This window comes from Syngnathus typhle, linkage group LG8 (assembly GCF_033458585.1).
Source record: "Syngnathus typhle isolate RoL2023-S1 ecotype Sweden linkage group LG8, RoL_Styp_1.0, whole genome shotgun sequence".
Taxonomy (NCBI): domain Eukaryota; kingdom Metazoa; phylum Chordata; class Actinopteri; order Syngnathiformes; family Syngnathidae; genus Syngnathus; species Syngnathus typhle.
The window spans coordinates 5093533-5113116 of NC_083745.1; the positions used below are offsets into that span (position 1 = coordinate 5093533).

Genomic DNA, 19584 nt, shown 5'->3' on the forward strand with positions numbered 1-19584 from the left:
AGTAAGCTCACTTAGTAAATGAATGGGAATACCAGGATACGTGCATTATTTATAAAGAAAAAAAAAGCAACTATTTTTCTACAACCTTATTTACATTTGTAAACAATTATAAACATGAACAATTGTGTACAGGCATACCGGTGACAACTGTTAGCTACACAGCGACAAAACTAACGAACAGATGAAATGAGATTTTTTTTTTTTTATAGTATCAAAAAGAGAATAGTTAACAGTAATCACGGCTCATTTCCATTGACGCTCTTGTGTTGTTCCATCCTGCAACTACGCTGAATCTCTAAGTGTTTGGCCCTCAGCCAGATGTCTCTGGACAAAGATGTGTGTCCCAGGCTCAGAGACAGCAACCTGACAACAGAGACTTGGTCAATTGGCACTATTTGAATACATTAAGTGGCACACAGTATAAATAAATAAAATATTTTTTTAAAAATTAGAGCCCACCTTGCTACAACAAGCAATCGGTGCAGGTCCTCAGCACTTATGCTTTGGGGATCGTCCTTCCTCATGTCTACAAAATCATCCTCAACTGACTGAAGACAAGGTAAGAAACAATTAGAATATCAAATCTGCTCAGTGTATTTATACAAATTGCAGTCTATGTGAAATGTTTTGCCATCTGAACTTGTCGCTACAGAGGTCCAGGGAAATTTACCAAGAAGTAGGAAGATACGCGGAGAAGGTCTCACCTTAGTCACTTCCTCTGGGATACTGTAGTCCAGCTGCCGAGCCACACTCAGGTAGAGTCGGAATTTATTGAACTGTGTGGAGGCTTGCGCATGTGTGGGGATGCTTGTAAGATATTCCTCCAAGTTCTCTGGAGCCACTTGAGGTTGCAGGTGTATCTGACAGTCTGACTGTTGGGTCAAAGAAAGGAATGTTTTGACATTGTTTCAATTTCACATGTTGGGAAACATCTCTTTGCTATTCCTCATCATATTACGAGGTGCAAAAGCGTGACCAGCCGTCACTCCCGACCCAAACAAAAGTGGACATCTGAGCAACCCTGGATGTTGTTTACAATGTGCTGCCCTTCTCTGCAGACTGACGCCTCTCTAGATTGTCCATGTGGCACACAGCTGCCGCCATGGCAACATAACAGCCCAGCACACAGGAATAGCACGCAATGCATTCCTTGCACTGTTGACAACAAAGTGAGACCCATGCTAATGCCCCCCCGGCTAGGGATGTGGGTGGGCTTATACGTCCAGCCAATGGCAGCTGAGACAGCAGCGTGATGCTGGCTGGAAACAACCTCCAGCGTCGGACATGATCCAGTCTCAGGAGAGGCTGGTGGAAACCTAACACTTCCCAGGCCTGGCAGGGGGGAGCGGCTTGCTTGTGGCGTGGGCGTGTAGCGTCAAGTGAGATCAGTGTGGCTGCGTGTCCTCACCGACAGCAGGGAGCGCCCCTCTGATGCGATCAGCACGTTAATATTGCAGGGGAATTCCATCTGGTGGTAGTTAAAGTCATAATCAACCTTCTGCCATGTGATCACATTCCCCAAAGCGGTGACATTGCGCACACCTACAGCACCACAAAAACAGCGTTAGGGTCAAATGGTGGTGTCTGAGCTCGCCGGCTCGGGTGGACCCCTCACCTGTCGTGTCCAGCTGTCCCTGCTCCAGGCGGGTCTCATCAAGGAAGAGGGAAGTGTTTTTAGCCAGCTGCAAGGTTCCGCTCAACAGCCGGTTGGCCACGTAGTCCTTCTTTGGCACCATACGCATCTGATTCATGTTGTGAAGGCTCATGGCCAGATAGAAGGACTACAGTGTGTGGATGGAAGAGGGGTTGGGTGGACACATTATTATTTTTTGGGGGGGGGGGGGGGTAAAAAAAAATAAACATGGGAAACAATATTCAGAACGATTTTCAGGTTATAGCACGGAGACAGCATACCACGACGAAATTAATCTCGAGTTTTACTCACTGAAGGAACAAGTTGTTGGATGACCTTGTAGAGGTGTTGGGTGAACGAGGAGGTGGTGGGACAGCCACTCAGGTTCAGCGCAAACTTGCCCAGCGGTAGCACATCTCGTCTGGCATAGCTACAAAAAGCTCAGCATGAAAGCTGCTTCTGTGACTTGCAGAACAACGCAAACACGTGATACATACACGTCAGAAATAAGATGCAGGATGAGGTACTCGGCAGCCAGCGAATCTCCAAGAAGAACGTGCGTTAGATATGCAAGGAATTCACTTCGGACTGACGCCATCTCACTCAGGGTTGAAGATAAAACTAGAAAAGAACACTTAAAGGTTCAAATGGGACATGGATTATTCTGTGTGTACGTGCGTAAAAAATGTGGTTCAGTTCATACACGTATCAGACAGAGATTCAAATTCAGGAAATGCACGGCTAAGGGACTTTGCTCACAGGCGTGGTTGTCTTGCAAGGTGGCACAGGGCAGCAGAGGGTTGTTATGTGCCAGTACTTTGGCGTAGACCATGTGGAGGCGAGGAACCAGTGACGCAGGTGGGCTGTGCACTCTCAGCTCCTCCGCTGTCTCCATCGACTCGGAAGGGTCGATGAGGGATGAGGACCCGTCCCTGCGTGGACGTACAGAGCATCAGCGACAGATGTCCAGGCCAAACTACTCTAAATAGTGTCTTACTTGTCTTCTGCCAGAGTGCTGAGAGCAGGACTCACTGAGAGGATGCCATAGACTTCCAGAGTGTCATTCACTTTGAAGCCCTCCCAGTCCTCATAGATCTGTCAAGAACAAACCTTGACTTAGGGCAGAGCAGTCACACACTTCAGTTTGATGACATTTATGGATAATGCACCTTGATTAAGCAAGACGGGCCTTTTTCGCCTGGGAGAGGGAAGTTGAGGTCAAGATGCGAGGCGGACGCCACGTGGTTGGGAACAACGTCCGACTCCTTGCAGTGTTGGGTCGGGGGAACCTGAAGACCTGCAGGAATGAGCAATCTCACTTAAGGTCAACATTGTTGTTAATACAAAAAACAAATTGTTGTATTCTCATACCTGCATGTGGTTCCCTTTGTTTCTGTGGCTGAGCATCCACACCATCCATCTCATCATCTTCATAACTACGCTTTTGTCTGTTTGGAGCGTACGAGGTGGATGGCAGCACTCTCGCTTGACTCAATTCAGCATAACAGTGCAACACAGTTAAGGGAAACTCAGTAGTGCCGTGATTAAGCGCGCATGTTTTTCATCATGATCAGGATATAGCTTTCACCCAGGAGTTTTCCCCAGGAACAGGTACACAGTAGAAAGTTTGTCTTTCGGATGTCACAATGTTTTTGGAGTTAAAATCCACCTGAGGAAAGACACGAGAGTCATTCATAGGGACATTTATGGATCTGGAATGACGCAACTGTGGAGGACTTACCCCGCATTCTGTGACATCTTTGTACTTCCCATACCTTAACACCTGATGTTAGAAAGAAAGAAAAAACAAATGACATTCTTCACTGGTGAGCTCTATTTAGATACCATGAATGTGGAAAAAGACCGAAGATGCTCACTTTGGCTTGAGATGATGGATCAACACCTTCATACACTCTCAAGTATAACTCTGGATCAAACATGTCCTGAATCAAACAGCGAAACTTGACCAGGCTGTCAGGCTTCAGGTAGTGCAGTGGGATGTCATTCATTGATGGAACCTAAAACAATAATATAATATTAATATTTTTAAGACAAAAGTATGCTCTGAAAAGTGCAGGACTGTTACCCAAGTGTGAGCATCCTTTTCTTTTAAATGATTTTTGAAGAAATCAACCACTTTTGCCTCCCAACCAGAATTTGGGTCGTTCTGAGATCCAACTGAAATATAACACATTATCAAAAAAAAAACATTTATACAAATAATGTACAGAAAAGTGGTTGAGAGAAAATGATTTTTTTATTGAATCAACTTATTTTAAACGATGCGGTGTTACTTATTACGTGACTGCCTCCAATAAATGGAAAGTCACACGAGTACATCATGGCCATGAGCTCCCAAGCTAACCAGTTACACTCACGCGCCGAGTTTTAATGTCGAATAGGGAAGTTCACGTGTGGACCTTACCAAACATCTCCTCGACAACACCCAGTGGGTTGTTAATCCAATCAAGTGTGGAAGGCATCGTTGCCAAAGACGAATGCTTGACGTTGATGAATGAAACCTAGTAAAGTTAGCGATCGCAATAGTTACTTGCATTTACTTGTGACAGGACGGTAGAAGAAGCTAGGGCGGGAAACAAACGTCAGAGGGCTATGCGGGGATGCGTTTGTTTTATACTTTCAGACCTCCCAGATCTATTGTGGCACAGTTGTAACTTTCGTGTTAGGTTTTGTTTCGGCTGTTTCTGTATTGACAAAAGTTTCACCACCCCGAGAAATTTAAACGCAAAATAGATTATATGACGAAAAAGGCAGATCTACAACCGTGCCAGTACTTCTTTTCTCTTTCAGGCGGCAGTAAAAACGGGATGTGAGATCACATCCGTTATAGCAGGCGATATCCGTTTGAGGGTGCTGCGTTTGGGTTCATTCGGAATTCAGCAAACTAAAACGCGATGGTGTTAGTGATTTATTCTCTGGCTTAAAATAACCACTTATACAGTTCTATTATTAAAATACAGCATTGAGTTGGTATTGGTATATATCATACAAGTCTACAGTTAATCTGGTAGAACTGAGTTTCTTTCTTCCCAGTAGTCGAGAACGCATCATGCGCATACTGCCTGTCTACCCCGGTAGTGGCTACGTGTAATTGAAAGCAAAATGGCAGATAGAAAAAACAATAACGTTCCTAACCCCGGCGCAAATTTGTTATTTAGTGGGGCTCCGGAGTTTAACTTTAATCTGCCTTTTATACCAGTGAGTCAAGCCTCCGATCCGGCGGTGCTGTCAGGAGGTAAGATGCCGATAGCCGAAATATTAGCATACAAGCTTATTAGTTAGCAGACTTCTTGATGAGATGTCATCTCATTTATTTCACTCTTCCGAAAACCACAAATGACAAGCATGATAAATATTGTTGTGGTTTTTTTTGACACGTTAACCCAAATTTGCAACCATGTCATGTGGTCAAAATCTATTTCAACTAGATTGACATTGATTTATATATGCAGTTAACGTTACTCACTAACGTTCACGTATTTACTGTGTTGAAATGAGATTCCATGACGAGTGTTTTTGTTTTCTATATACGGTACAGTATTGCATTTCTTGTAGTTTTGTTTGTTTACAGAACCTAATGTGTCTGTAATAGACTATTGTTATGTATTATTATTGTTTTGTGCATGGATAAAACCATTTCATGTTTTAAAATGTGCATCCATCAGAGGATTCTACTGAAGTTGGCGAGGAAGACAGCTTTTTGGGACAGACGTCTGGAAACGTACAAGCTCCTTCCACCTTCAGCTACTTCTCTAACCCAGTAACCAGCAGTGACCCGTTTGCTTCTATTGGCCAAACATCATGCCCGCCACCATCATCGTCCGCAGCAGCAACAGCAGCCATGTGTGCCGTCCCGGGGTCTGTTCCTAGCAGTGTTAACATGGCCCCGCTGACGCCTCCAAATTCACAGTTGAACACGACTCCTCCTGTTTTCGGCAATACGGTGTTTCAAAGCCCGATGGGCCGCCACACTCCTCCCCCCGGTACAATGACCCCACCACCTCCACAGATGCAACCACAGAGTCATAATCCATACAGACACACGGCCACCAGCAGCAAAGCTAGTCCCTATATTCCAGCTCCAGAAGTCCTGCCGCCAAGCCACACACCCCATGCATCACCCTTCAATCCCTACTCGGTCACCTCAGGGTTACAATCATTCCCGCTGTCAGGACCCGCATTCACAAAGGTAAACCTCATCTATGCTGAATTGTATTTGTGAAGGTTACTATGATGCATGGAAAAAGTAATTTTCCCCTCTTCTCCTCCACTTAGCCTCCTCCCACTCACATGCAGGCATCACCACCACCACCTCCCCCAGCCAATCCTACTGGTGCACTGGTGCCTGCTGGGCCCATGATGCAGTACAACTATAATGTATATGAGCCCATTCAGCCACACTGGTTCTACTGCAAGCTAGTGGAATCCAAAAGTGTGTGGCTTCCTTTCAGTATCATCGACTCCCTCCAGCTTGAGGAGACGTATAACTCTGGTACTTTTTTCTTGTTCCTTATTATCACTCATTGTAATTCTGTGAATCTTTACTCGCGTAAAGATTTAAAAATCGTTTTATTCCTTGTAGTTCAGCCAGACCCAGAAAACGTGATCGTACGCACCGACGGAGGTCGGTTTGACGTGCACCTCTACGACCGCACGCGATCAGCTGTTTACTGGGAGGAGGAGGATTCGGAGGTTCGCCGCTGCACTTGGTTTTACAAAGGCGACACGGATAGTCGCTTCACCCCTTACTCTGAGGAGTTCAGCGACAAACTCGAGGTTCGCCATTAAACGTCTTTTTACTGCTAACTAAAAATCAATGTTCAGATGATGTAAATTTCCTTCGTATTTTTATTCCCGCAGGCCGAATATAAGAAGGCCGTATCCACCAACCAGTGGCACCGTAAACTAGAGTTCCCATCTGGTGAAACCATTGTCATGCATAATCCAAAGGTAAGGCTAATACGGTCTTGGAAAAGTATTTGTAAAACAATAATCATTTGCTTTACAGCACAGTTATGTTTGTGTTGTTTGACGAGTCACCAAGCTTTGTTGTCAATGTGTCTGTAGGTGATAGTGCAGTTCCAGTCCTCCTCCATGCCCGATGAGTGGAGCACAAACCCGGAAGGACAGAGTCGGCCCAGAGTGGTGAAGAGAGGGATTGACGACGATCATGATCAAGTCCCCGATGGTATACAAGATCCTCTTGACATAACTTCCTATGTCCACACATAAATGGATAGGAGGACACTTCGATAAAGGCCAAATGTGTTCTCGATTTCTTTTCCAGGTGAGCTTGCCAAAGTGGACCATCTTGTGTTCATGGTTCATGGAATTGGTCCCGTGTGTGACCTGAGGTTTCGAAGCATGGTTGAGTGTGGTGAGTTTAATGTCACGTCTCTTGGGTGTCTTGTATCGCAGGGTTTCAATTTTTCATAATTGTCCAAATTCAAAAAAAAAAAAAGTGTTTACTGTAAAGCTTGCTCTTCAGACTTTATTGATGTTGAGCACTGTATATGTGGAATATCGTCCCCACATTTGTTTGCTAACTACAAATGACTGACTGTGCTTTCAGTGGACGATTTCCGCAGCGTGTCGCTGAAGCTGCTGCAGAGTCATTTTAAGAAACCTTTGGATGATCACGACATCAGTCGGGTGGAGTTCTTGCCTGTCCATTGGCACACAGCTCTACATGGAGATGCCACAGGGGTGGACAGGTGAGGAGATCTCCACATATCTGCTAGCTCGGAAAAGGAAACATTTTTAATTTTTTCTCCTCAACCTCTTTGCAGGAGAATCAAGAAAATCACATTGCCCAGCACTGGGAGATTACGTCACTTTACAAATGAGACCTTGTTAGATGTGCTGTTCTACAACAGTCCTACATACTGCCAGACCATCATGGACACAGTTGCCTTTGAGATTAATCGACTTCATGCACTGTTCATGGAGAGAAACCCTGATTACAACGGAGCAATATCCGTTGCTGGCCACAGCTTGGGTAAACGCTCAACCTTTTATCGATAATCTATAGGATGCTTTTTTTTTTTATATATACATATATATATATAAAAACTGATATTGTCTCTGCAGGGTCCCTTATTCTCTTTGACTTGCTGTCAAATCAAAAGACTGACATGACCCCTCCTGCAGTACCCGCCGTTAACGGAGAAGCCAAGCAGGTAAATGGCTTTTTTTTTTTTTTTAATCCATCGAGGTTAGTGAGCAGTCAATAATCCTAGCCTCGTATGCTTCAAAGCGGTTAAAAAATGTTGACCCCGAAATCCAGGTGGCAGCCCCAGTTCCACAGCCTGTGGAGGAAGAGCTCAAAGAAGAGGAGTTAGAGGACCTTTCCGCTGTGCTGGAACATCTCGGCCTGTCAGAGTACAAGAACACCTTTGACGAGGAAAAAATTGACATTGAATCTTTTGTAAGTGAAAATTAAAGGTCTGATTATTCTGAAATGTTTCATACACACTTTGGTGGATTTTTTTTCCCCCATGATTTAAAGTGTGGATTTGACTTGACTGATTTGTGTGTCTGTGCTTTTTTTTTTTCTTTTTAGCTCATGTGTACAGTCGAAGACTTGAAGGAGATGGGAATTCCGCTCGGCCCTCGGAAGAAAATCGCTAAGTTTGTCAAAGAAAGAGTGACAAAACAGGCAAGTTGATCAAATTAATTTTCTGAACAATGTGACTCTTTTTAAAGTCTGACTTTGTGTACATCTCCAGGAGAAGAAAGCTGAGGTTCAAGCGGTCAGTCAAGTTGTTGAGCCTGTACAAGCTGCTGAGACAAGTCCTGAGAAGAATCTGCCTGCGGGTGTCTCTTCAATCCACGTGGACTACAACTACTTTGAAGTTGGCACTGGCCAGGTACATGAAGATGATTGTCTTTTTGAAACGTGAGCATACTTACCATTTTTTTATTTGGCAGGTGTCTGTGGTCTACCACAATCTCGACTTCAGCCCAGCAAATTTCTTTGCTCTGGGTTCTCCAATCGGCATGTTCTTGACTGTCAGAGGCTTGGAGAAGATTGAAGAGACCTATCAGCTGCCAACCTGCAAAAGATTCTTCAATATTTATCATCCGGTAGGGGTTCCTCCTCATTGTGGATCCAAACAAGTCCACCAGCGTGCCACAAATTTGTCTCTCATCTTTGTCTCAGTTGGACCCAGTGGCATATAGGATTGAGCCCATGATAATACCAGACTTGGAATTGAAACCTTTTTTGATACCTCATCACAAAGGAAGGAAAAGGCTGCATCTCGGTAAGAGAAAGAATGGCTTGCATAGATATGTCATAGTGACATCCTGTAGCTGAGGTCCGTGGAGCCCTCGCATATGAATGTATGTCGGCGTTTCAGAGCTGAAGGAGAGTCTCTCCAGAATGGGCTCGGACCTGAAGCATGGTTTTATCAGTTCGTTGAAGAGCGCGTGGCAGACACTCAACGAATTTGCTCGCGCCCACACCTCGTCTGCTCAACTTCAGGCGGAGTTGGCTATGGTGGCCAATCAGATTGAAGAGCAGGAGAAAAGAGCACAAGATTGTGAGTCTCTCTTTCACAGATACAATTTCGATATGCGCTTTTGGCAATGTTCTGTTTCAGTTTCAGAGCAAAAAAACCCAGAGATCCCCGAACCACAAAAAGAAGAGGAGGTTCAGGTCAGAATCGGGATGCTGAATGGAGGCAATCGGATCGACTTTGTCCTGCAGGAGAAGCCCATTGAGAGTTTTAATGAGTACCTGTTCGCCCTCCAGAGTCATCTTTGCTATTGGTACAAAACTTTTTCATTCGACAGTCTGGCTTGATATTTATCCCTAATTTCCATCTAATAAGTAAAAGTAATGAATATTGAATTTGTGTTTCGTAGGCAATCTGAAGACACGGCTCTGCTTATCCTCAAGGAGATCTACAAAAGCATGGGGGTTCAACCAGAACACACGGTACATTAGCATAATGAAAGACTTTGCCAGTTGTCAGTTTATTTCATGCCAATTTTCTGGATTGTTTGTAATTTCTTTTACTGGCTATCCATGCGAGTTGTTGTATGCAAATGTGTGTAATACAAATGTATTATTTGTCTTGAGAAAAGTGAACGATGCCATTGTAGATTTTAAAGAGTTGACAAGTTTATTATAACATTTTATAGTATAAATTATAGAACTGGACAAGAAATGAAATGTAACATTAGATAAAATGACAATGGACAGGAATGAAGATGTAGCAGCAGTTATTGAAATGAAGCCTGAATGAATGCATCCAATGGGAAAATTGACCAATAAATCTTTTTCTTTCACATTTCTTTGTGTTCAGGTGTTTGGCTGAGCGGAAGACAATATCTATTAACTAAATGAAACAATTACATAAAGTTGCTGTAACATTCATGAAGATCACACATCATTGTGAGAGTAAAATGACTACCACCTGCCCCTTCTTGGTTGACTTCATGTCTCTAATGTCAGCTGACTAGTCTGGAATAAAATTAAAGGAGTCTGAAAGAGTTAAAACATTACAACATAGTTTAAAAAAAATAATAATTCACATGTATTAAAGACATATTGTTAAGTATTTACAAGAATGTACCATTACTGGGAATAAATAGCGGCAATGAGCCAAGCCGCACAGGGCGAAAACAAAGAAAATAAAAATTCAGGTACCTTTCGGACGCAATATTAGGTTTGCATGCTCACATTAGATCTTTGCGCCTTCAACAATCACATTAACATGCTTTTCTATTAAGACAGTGACCGATTGTCACGGACAATAAAAAAAAGAAAAAAGGTCCCTTTTATTAAACAACTCATAAATAGAATACTAACTGAACAATACTGCTGCACAATTAATATTAAAATTGGATTTAGCCGCCATTTGCCAAATCGACTAAAATAAGTGGAATTTCACTTTTAAGAAACGGCTGAAATGTATTGGACGAGGTGACACTTGACTAGGTAGCTCAGCAGCAGCAGTGAGGTGGGGTCCATTTCACAGCAAGTCAAAGGTCAATAATACCTGCGAGCTGAATAACTTTTGGGGTAAAAATTATTACAAAATGCAGCAGGGTAAGCAGAGACACGATCATCCGCTCTTTTTTTTTTTTTTGTACATTCATTTGTCTACAGCTGTTCATTGTTAATGTCAGCATCTCACAATGGACACGCGACGATGCTCAGTCTTCCGCTTTGTTCTGCGGCTTGAAGGCCTGTTTGCGGAGATGAGCCTCGATCTCCTCCCGGAACACCAACATTCCCAGGTAGGAGTGGGAGGCCTCATTCATGGCTTTGGACTGGATGCACATGCGGTACTGTTCCGGAGTCAGCTCGTCGGCGCACTGCTTCTCATGCCACAGGTGAAAGAGACTGGACACCGGCGTCCGGACCACTATGAGTTCGCTCCGAAGATACTTCCTGTACAAGTGGACGTCTTCTACACCCCAGCCTTTCACTTCGAGATCAAAACCCCCTAAGAGAGGCAAAACCATTAGTTCTGCACAAAATCCAATAATGAATAAATGAAAGATCTTACCAATACTTAAAAAATCCGAGCGATACTGACACGTCATACCAAAGCCAAAATCTCTCCAAAAACCAGCATCCTTCTTGTGGACCTTTTTCAAACAGACATTTATAAGATAATAAAATATATTTTGCGTCACTAAAGATGAAACTACATTTAGCCATCAATCAAAAGGTCTTACCAGCTGAAGTTCAACAGGTGGAGCCAGCTCCGAATTTCCATAAACTATGGCAGGATTGTACAGACTAAACACGACTGGATAGAAGACCTTCTTGTCTATTTAAAAAAAAAAAAAAAAAGTTCACTTTCAAATATTACAGAATGATTAAAATGAGAACGCATACTTGGTTCTGCGTGGAGACGACACGTATTCAGGAAGTCCAAATTGAAATGGATGTCGACGTCGCAGAAAAACATCAGAACGTCGCCTTTGCTCCAAGCACGAGCTCCGATATCCAGACCCCGCCCTCGGGAAAACTCCTCATCCACCGGGATCAGAGTGTAATTAGAAAATTTTTCTTCCCTGGCAAAAAAAGAACAAATGATACGTTCAATATTGTCTCATGTGCGTGACAATGGCTCATTGTAAGTTAAAAAAAAAAAAAGGACAAACCTTGACATTGTTTCCAGCGATGACTTCACCTCTTGGAGCCCCTCTTTGCCAAAATAAACCACTGTGAGGTGAATGCGTTTGTCCTGCCGTACACACACCTCCCTAAAAGCAATCGGTGTTACAAGCGAGCACATGTCAGGAGGAAACAAATGTTCTCACCTGAAGTTGTCTAAGAACTGTACAAAGGTTTCTGCTCTGCCCGCCAGTGGCACAATGATGTTGATAATCATTGTGGATGCATCCACGGTGGTGCTCCTGACTTTCATCAGTGGACCAAAAGGCCTGAAGAGGGTGACGTGGCGGAAGGTGTTGGACTCCTTTTTCGCAAAGAAGAGCTCGTAAAGTGAGCCTTTGTCTCGCTCGGTCCGGTACATGCCTGCCAACGCAGAACGAGAAGATAGCACTAAATTAGCGTGTGGATGTGCCGGACAGGCAATCGTACATTTGTACAAAATCTCCCAAATATTATTTGTATCTTACGTAATAACAGCGGTTGCATGACAAACATTTCTTGGCATTTATTTCCTTCACAGGATTCTGGAACATTTAGTTGCTTCAACCGACTTGAGACATGTCTCTTCATGAATTCCAACGATGACTTATCCCGACCAATCATGCATGAGTAACACGGTTTTAACTCAAATGAATTCATTGTAAATGATAATGATCTTCTCCGCTGTGGGATGAATAAAGTTCTATGATCAACATCATCATATTGTCCCAAAAGATTGACATCATTTTAAGGTTTATTTGATTAAAAAATGGCATTCCTGGAAAGGAACATCAAATTAAAGTGCTGAGCTTGCATTTGAGGAAAAAAATAATACAGCAACTGGAACACAGATTTGCTCATGGCACACAAGAGGAGGGCCAAATTGGAAACATTTGTTTTAGCATCACCGGCGGCGCCCATATTGAACAGTTTTGTGAAAACTTCTTTTCCTCCCTCCAACATACCTTCCACAAAGTGGCCCTCTTTGTAGGCTTGCCTATGCACGGGCACGTCATCCTCCACGCCGTCCTCCTCGTCGGGGTTGTTGATTATTTCCAGCGCCGCTTCGATGACCTCCACCAGTTCGTCTCGGCGATCTTTGCGAACGGGTTTCTCCTCTGGGTGTCGCGTCAGTCCCATCTCCAGCTGGTACACCTTGGATGAGGTGAAGCTCTCAAAAGGCACCAGAGCGTACTCACTGGGCAGGCGGGCCCCCGCGTTGACCTCGGCCTTATCGATCTGAGAGTGCAGGTAGTCCAGCAGATCTCCCGGCTCTTGCTCCTTGTTCTCGGCTAAGCCCTGCGCCTCGGGGAGCTCCTTCTTGTCCTGCAGGAGTTTCAGCTTCTCGCTCATTTCCTGCAGTTCCTGCTTGAGCTGAGCGATCTGCCGCTTCAGACTGGCGGCACGGTTCAGGTGGCGCTCTTCCTGCTCCTGCAGCAGGGCGTGGTAGTACTCCTTCCCGTAGGGTTCGCCGGCGATGCCGGGCAGGACCAGGCTGACGTCGGCCTGAGGGGTGCACTCCAGCAGGTAGGCTAAAAACAGCAGTAGCAGCAGAAGGAAGAGGCCCAGGAAGAGCCAGCGGACCCGGCCGTGGAGCAGCAACCCCCGTCTGGGCATCGCGCTCTCATACAAGCAACGGCTGAACAGTCGGCATTCCCTTCCCTTCCCTCCCCTCCCTCACATCACTTTAGACACAATTGCACAAGAGACATTTTGGATTTCTTTTCTTGCAAGACATTTTAAGAATAAATGGGTGGAAAATTAATTCTGGTCTGGAATTCTTTTGGTAATATATTCCCCATGTGAATCCATCTGATTGTCACCTACAAATGAGAAAAGAAATGGTGATTAGAATGTGCTTCACCATCATGGGCATTTTTTTTTTTTTAAATCTGAGATGCAAGTAAATGCTGCTGGATGCGGGGTTTTTTTGGCGCCGATTCCGAATCCGAATGATATTTAATAATGACCACAATAATAAATATTTAATTATTAGGTTTAGCAACACTTGGATTTTTTTTCTGATAGCAAAAAGTTCTAACTCGTGTCATATTGACATCACACAAGCTTTTATGTCAAACTTAAAAATAAATAAACTACTGATATGGCAGTAAACAAAGAAAAGTTGGTTTTGAAATCAGGGTTAAAAATGCATTTAGGAACATATTTCATGTTGCGTTTGGAGGGAATATATTTAAAAGAGGCTGATTTATGTCACCTACCACATGAGACACAAACAGGCTGACGCCAGTTACATAACACAACAGTCAAACTGCACCACAAGGCTCCAAAATTAACAAGAATAAAACCACAGACTCTCAAACTGTCCTGCTACTTCCCGTGAAATTAATAGTTTAAAAAATAAATAAAAGCAAAATACTCATCCTGAGATAAAAAAAAAAAAAGAAAAAACAAAAGGCGTGAGCCACAACGTTATGACCAAACTTTGCAGTAGAAGTGCATCATATAATAAGAGCCGCATCAAATTTTTTTGGTTATAAAAGTGCATTATACTGAGGTTTACAATTCGACTTTTCACTTTTTTGGCTTGAGGGTCAGTGCTGCAGTTTTTCTAACCTGACAGCTTTGGTCGTTACCTGGCTTTTAAATCAGTCACACAGCTACAATGAAAAGCAGCAGGGTGCAAGAGGAGTTCACCATTGAAGTTCTTATGTACAGCTTGATGACGCAATCACCTTGAATGTCCTTGAATTTTTTTTCTTTTTTTAAGTGTATTAAGATTACAGTTTTGAAAGTTGAGAGTTATATTGTCAGTATTATTTCATGTAAGCTGCAAGTAGTTCTTGGCTATTGCCCTGACTTTAAGTTCCCATGATAAACAGGTTGCCAACAAATTGCAGGGCAATTTTGGAATGTGGGAGCAAGCAGGCAGAAATACAAATCGTACAAACGTGGCGATAATATACAAATTCCTCAGAGGAGGGAACGCCAAACCTCAGAACTGTGACATTGACAAGCAGCCACATAATGATATCTTAAAGAAAATTCTGGCTTCCGACACAGAGCAAATGAGATGACCATGTTTAATTAAGATGTGTGTGGCTTTTCTCCAATTAGTGGGAGCTCTTCCCATATCCCAGAAACATGCATGTTAGTTATACACTTGAAATTGTCAATGGCTGTGACTAGTCCAGGGTGTAACCTGCTCCACCTCTATAAAAGACAAGCACTATAGAAAGTGGATGATGGATGGACTTCAGTCATGTCATTCATTAACTGTACAAAAGTAAATATATTTTTTAAACATGAGGCAGCGTGAGATTAAAAGCAGTAATAATTGTTGATAATCCGTTTATAAAAGACAAAATGAATTATCAATTATTTTTGTGTGCCAACAATTATTCTGAACTCTCTAAACCGGAAGTCGACCAGGTTATGCTGTTAGCTTAGCGACATTGGGTTGTCTCTACGGTTTCCCGTTATTTGTCCGTTTTTAAAACGTCCCGCAAGGAAGGTTTGTCGTGCAAACCCAAATACTACTCACGTCATCATGCACGTGTCCTTCGCATTTTTGCTCTTGAAGGAGGAGGTTAGGAGCGAAGCGCACAGCGACAGGCAGCTTGTGTTGCAAAATGCCACGGAGCAAAAAGAAAAGAGTGGGTTGGCATCCACTTCCGGTCCGCACAAGCCAATAGAGTTCAATCACGTCACTAAACACGTTGACGCTCCTAATAACTAAATATTTATCGCTCCAAAATTAAAACAAAAATAACCAAGTTAAATTGCCGCCCAAGCACCTAAATAAATTCATGCAAGGAGAGTCCTGCACTGATACTGTTTTCCTTTTGTTCGTAATTATTTTCTGACAAGGACCAACAGAATATAAAAGTTCTCTGAATGGATTCCTGTGGATGATTAATTTCCCTTTAGGAAACTGCCTGTTTTGAATTACAAAATGTTTGGAATTAATTCTACATACTTTTGTGTGGAGCAAGTATGTATTCCTGAATTTTGTACCATTTGCTATTCGCTTGTGAGCTGTTCCATAAACCAAGCAGAACTTCCAAGCAATCTAAGTGAAAGTTCCATAGTATAGTGCAACGGTTGGGCAATTCCGGTCCTCGAGGGCCGGTGTCCTAGTCAAGTCAAGTCAAGTCTATTTGTATAGCCCTAAATCACAAGCAGTCTCAAAGGGCTTCACATAGACAAACAATTGACAATTATTCTCAAAGCATCCCCTTGTAGTGAGTTGACATAATTCACCCGGAACCTAAGTTCACGTTGCCGAGTTCCGGTGGGATGTTTTACACGTGTGGGAGTTTCCGTTTTGTGTAGTGTGCGTTAGGATCTCGAAGGGAAAAGAGTCGGCCCGTGGTTGAGAGAAGCAAGTTATAAATGTCATTAAAACAACTGCCGTTGGCACCGTCATTTATCACTCCGCCTCCGACTCCAGTCCTTGCACACCACACTGGTGACCCCGACGTCAGTCCCGCTGAGGATTCCGGGACTGAACAGAATACCGAGCGAGACGGCATGGCGCATTCCGCCGTCCTTAGGCTGCCTGAGTTTTGGGAGACTTCTGCAGCAACGTGGTTCGCACAGGCGGAGGCTCAGTTCGCCCTCCGGGGAATTACGGATGACGCCACATGCTACTACCACGTTGTCTCGGCACTCGGAAGCTCCACCGCTGCCAGAGCCGTAAGTTTCATCACTTCCCCTCCGGCCCAGGATAAATATGCAGGGCTCAAGGCTTATCTCCTCAGGATTTTTGAACTGTCGCGATCCGAACGAGCCCGGCGCCTGCTTGCTATTCAGGGCATGGGGGACAGCAAACCCTCTGAACACATGGAGATGATGTTAAACCTGCTGGGTGGGGAAGAGCCGAATTTTCTTTTCATTGAACTGTTTCTGCGACATATGCCGCCGCACGTCCAAACGGCCCTCGCAAATACGACTATTACGGAGCCGCGTGCTCTGGCGGAGGAAGCGGACCGTTTCTACTTGGCCACCCAGCGTTTCGCCCCTGGTGTGCTGGCCCCAACACGCAGCTACACGTCCCCAAGCGCTGGCGTTTCCCCTGGCAGGGGACACGCTGCAACTGACGGCCGCGCCAGCACAGGTTTGTGCTACTTCCATGCACGTTTTGGCGCCAAGGCTAAAAGGTGCCGCTCCCCTTGCAACTTCAACACGACGGGAAACGCCAAAGCCTGCGCTCAGTAGTGGCCGTGACCGCAGGCAAAAAGAACCGGCTGCTGTTCATTGAGGACTCCCTCTCTGGTCGCAGATTCCTCTGTGACACCGGTGCCCAGAGGAGCGTCCTGCCGGCTACGGTGGACGACGCCGCTGGAGGGTTGCACGGCCCGCCCTTAACATCCGCCAACGACACCCCCATCAGGACGTATGGCACAAGGACTGTGGACGTATGTTTCGGGGGTCAGCGTTTCACATGGGACTTTGTCACCGCCGACATCTCCTTCCCCCAACCAGGACATCGACTGGACCCCCGAGGGGATCAAGGCTTTCGAGGATACTAAGGCTGCGCTGTGCCAGGCCACCATGTTGGTCCACCCGTCGCCTGGAGCCCCGGTCGCCCTCACGACCGACGCATCTGACTACGCAGTTGGTGCTGTATTTGAGCAGTGGGTTGGTGGCGCCTGGCAACCGCTCGCCTTTTTCAGCCGCCAGCTGGTCCCTAGGGAGCGCAAATACAGCACATTCGACAGGGAGCTACTCGGCGTCTGGTTGGCGATCCGCCATTTCCGCTCCATCCTGGAAGGCCGTGAGTTTACGGTTTTCGTCGACCACAAACCCCTCACGTTCTCTATGTCCAAGGTGGCTGAGCCGTGGTCCGCCCGCCAGCAGCGTCAGCTGTCTTTTATCTCCGAGTACACCACAGATATCCGACACATCGCCGGCAAGTCCAACGTGGTCGCCGATTGCCTCTCTAGAGCGGTCATCCACACGGTTCAGCTGGGGCTCGACTACTCAAGTATGAGTGCTGACCAAGCCTCAGATCCTGGGATCCAGTCGCTCAGAGACTCGGACACTGGACTGCGTCTGGAGGAGGTCGCGGTTGGCGACTCAGGTGTCAGGCTGTGGTGCGACCTCTCCACCGGCCAACCTAGACCACTTGTCCCTGCCGGCTGGCAGCGGGCTGTCTTTGAGGCGATACACGGCCTGTCCCATCCTGGCAGAAAAGCGTCCGTGAGGCTGGTGGCTCAGAAGTTCGTCTGGAAAGGGCTGAAGAGGGACGTTCGGGCCTGGGTCGACTCGTGTGTGGCTTGTCAGCGTGCGAAGGTGCACCGCCATACCAAGGCCCCGTTGGAGCCGTTCACTGTCCCCGAAAGGAGGTTCGACCACGTCAACATCGACCTTGTGGGCCCGCTCCCCCCTTCCCATGGTTTCACCTACCTCCTCACCATGGTGGACAGGACGACCCGTTGGCCTGAAGCCGTCCCCCTCTCCTCAACCTCGGCTGCTGACGTGGCCCGGGCGTTTATTGGCACATGGGTCGCGCGCTTTGGAACACCTTCAGACCTCTCCTCGGACCGGGGTGCACAGTTTACTTCCGAGATCTGGAATGTGGTTGCTGGAGGCTTGGGCGTCAAGCTGCACCGCACCACCGCTTATCACCCCCAGGCTAACGGGCTGTGCGAGCGGTTCCACCGCTCCATGAAGGCGGCTCTACGCGCCAGTCTGGTGGATGGCAACTGGGTGGACAGACTTCCCTGGGTCATGCTGGGCCTCAGGACGGCCCCTAAGGAGGACTTGCAGTCCTCGTCTGCTGAGCTCGTCTACGGCCAGGTACTACGAGTTCCTGGGGACTTCATTCCAGACGCCACAACGCCTTGGTCGGCGGCCGGGCAGCGGTCCTCCCTGCTGGAAGTTGCCGGGACGTTCGCACCTGTCCCCACGTCACGGCACTGCACCCCTGTTTCCCGGGTGCCCACCGACCTACGCTCGGCGGGTTTTGTGTTCATCCGCCACGACGCCCACCGCGGGCCGTTGCGTCCGCCTTACGACGGGCCTTTTAAGGTCTTGCAGCACGGGAGTAAGAGCATGGTCGTGGACATCGGCGGTAGGCCTGAGACTATCTCGGTCGATAGGATTAAGCCTGCCCACGTGGATGTTTCCCGGACATTGGAATTGGCGCAGGCCCCACGCCGCGGACGCCCCCCAGCGCCTCGCCCCTCCGACCTGACCGAGCTCCCGCCTGCCCGACCGACAACGCGACCGTCCAGCCCAGCGGTCTTTCCGGTGGCGCCCCCTACCCTTGACCCCCTGCCAGCCCCTGCCACCTACACCCGCTGTGGTCGGGCTGTCGTTCCTTTCCGGCGCGGGGATTTTGACTATGGGTGAATTCTGGGGGGGCATGTGTAGTGAGTTGACATAATTCACCCGGAACCTAAGTTCACGTTGCCGAGTTCCGGTGGGATGTTTTACACGTGTGGGAGTTTCCGTTTTGTGTAGTGTGCGTTAGGATCTCGAAGGGAAAAGAGTCGGCCCGTGGTTGAGAGAAGCAAGTTATAAATGTCATTAAAACAACTGCCGTTGGCACCGTCATTTATCACTCCGCCTCCGACTCCAGTCCTTGCACACCACACCCTGATCTTAAGCTCCCAAAAGGGAAAGGAAAAACTACCATGGAAAAAATGAGAAACGTTGAGAAAGAACCACAGATTCAATGGATGCAGAGAAGGCACATAAAATACGCAATATGAAACTCAATGAATCAGTGGGTGTCAAAGCGAGAGCTGTCGGAGGTTTCCTCGATTGTCCTGGCAGTCCTGCATGTTTTATAGGTCTCCTTGCTGCAACCCACTTGATTCAAATGATCAGGATTGTTATCCAG

The 19584-nt window shown here is 46.1% G+C and overlaps 3 protein-coding genes across 4 annotated transcripts; 1 reads left to right on the forward strand and 2 right to left on the reverse strand.

Moving 5' to 3' along the window:
* Positions 1-36: 36 nt before the first annotated feature.
* On the reverse strand, positions 37-4119 carry mcmbp (minichromosome maintenance complex binding protein). The gene is made up of 16 exons (XM_061284431.1): positions 4059-4119; positions 3720-3811; positions 3511-3651; positions 3375-3416; positions 3213-3302; positions 3005-3140; positions 2803-2930; positions 2631-2728; positions 2393-2565; positions 2131-2254; positions 1946-2063; positions 1616-1781; positions 1409-1542; positions 705-872; positions 460-548; positions 37-363 (listed from the first exon to the last, which is right to left on the reverse strand). The coding sequence occupies exons 1-16, from the start codon at positions 4114-4116 to the stop codon at positions 237-239; spliced, it is 1884 nt and encodes a 627-aa protein (XP_061140415.1). The 5' UTR covers positions 4117-4119; the 3' UTR covers positions 37-236.
* Positions 4120-4682: 563 nt separating this feature from the next.
* On the forward strand, positions 4683-10081 carry sec23ip (SEC23 interacting protein). Of its 2 annotated transcripts, XM_061284404.1 has the most exons (19): positions 4685-4889; positions 5320-5843; positions 5930-6146; positions 6237-6430; positions 6515-6604; positions 6722-6842; positions 6942-7031; positions 7227-7368; positions 7444-7652; positions 7745-7833; positions 7941-8081; positions 8217-8312; positions 8383-8523; positions 8585-8740; positions 8817-8919; positions 9016-9198; positions 9259-9427; positions 9524-9596; positions 9967-10081. In XM_061284404.1, the coding sequence occupies exons 1-19, from the start codon at positions 4757-4759 to the stop codon at positions 9976-9978; spliced, it is 2883 nt and encodes a 960-aa protein (XP_061140388.1). In that variant the 5' UTR covers positions 4685-4756; the 3' UTR covers positions 9979-10081. The 2 variants fall into 2 exon arrangements, with proteins under 2 accessions (XP_061140387.1, XP_061140388.1); XM_061284403.1 differs by lacking the exon at positions 9967-10081 and having other exon boundaries at positions 4683-4889; positions 9016-9427; positions 9524-9951.
* Positions 9758-15414, reverse strand: csgalnact2 (chondroitin sulfate N-acetylgalactosaminyltransferase 2). Its single transcript, XM_061284421.1, has 8 exons — positions 15277-15414; positions 12737-13594; positions 11939-12155; positions 11780-11881; positions 11511-11689; positions 11348-11442; positions 11176-11257; positions 9758-11112 (listed from the first exon to the last, which is right to left on the reverse strand). Exons 2-8 carry the CDS (start codon positions 13386-13388, stop codon positions 10820-10822), a joined length of 1620 nt encoding a protein of 539 aa, XP_061140405.1. The 5' UTR covers positions 13389-13594; positions 15277-15414; the 3' UTR covers positions 9758-10819.
* Positions 15415-19584: the final 4170 nt, after the last annotated feature.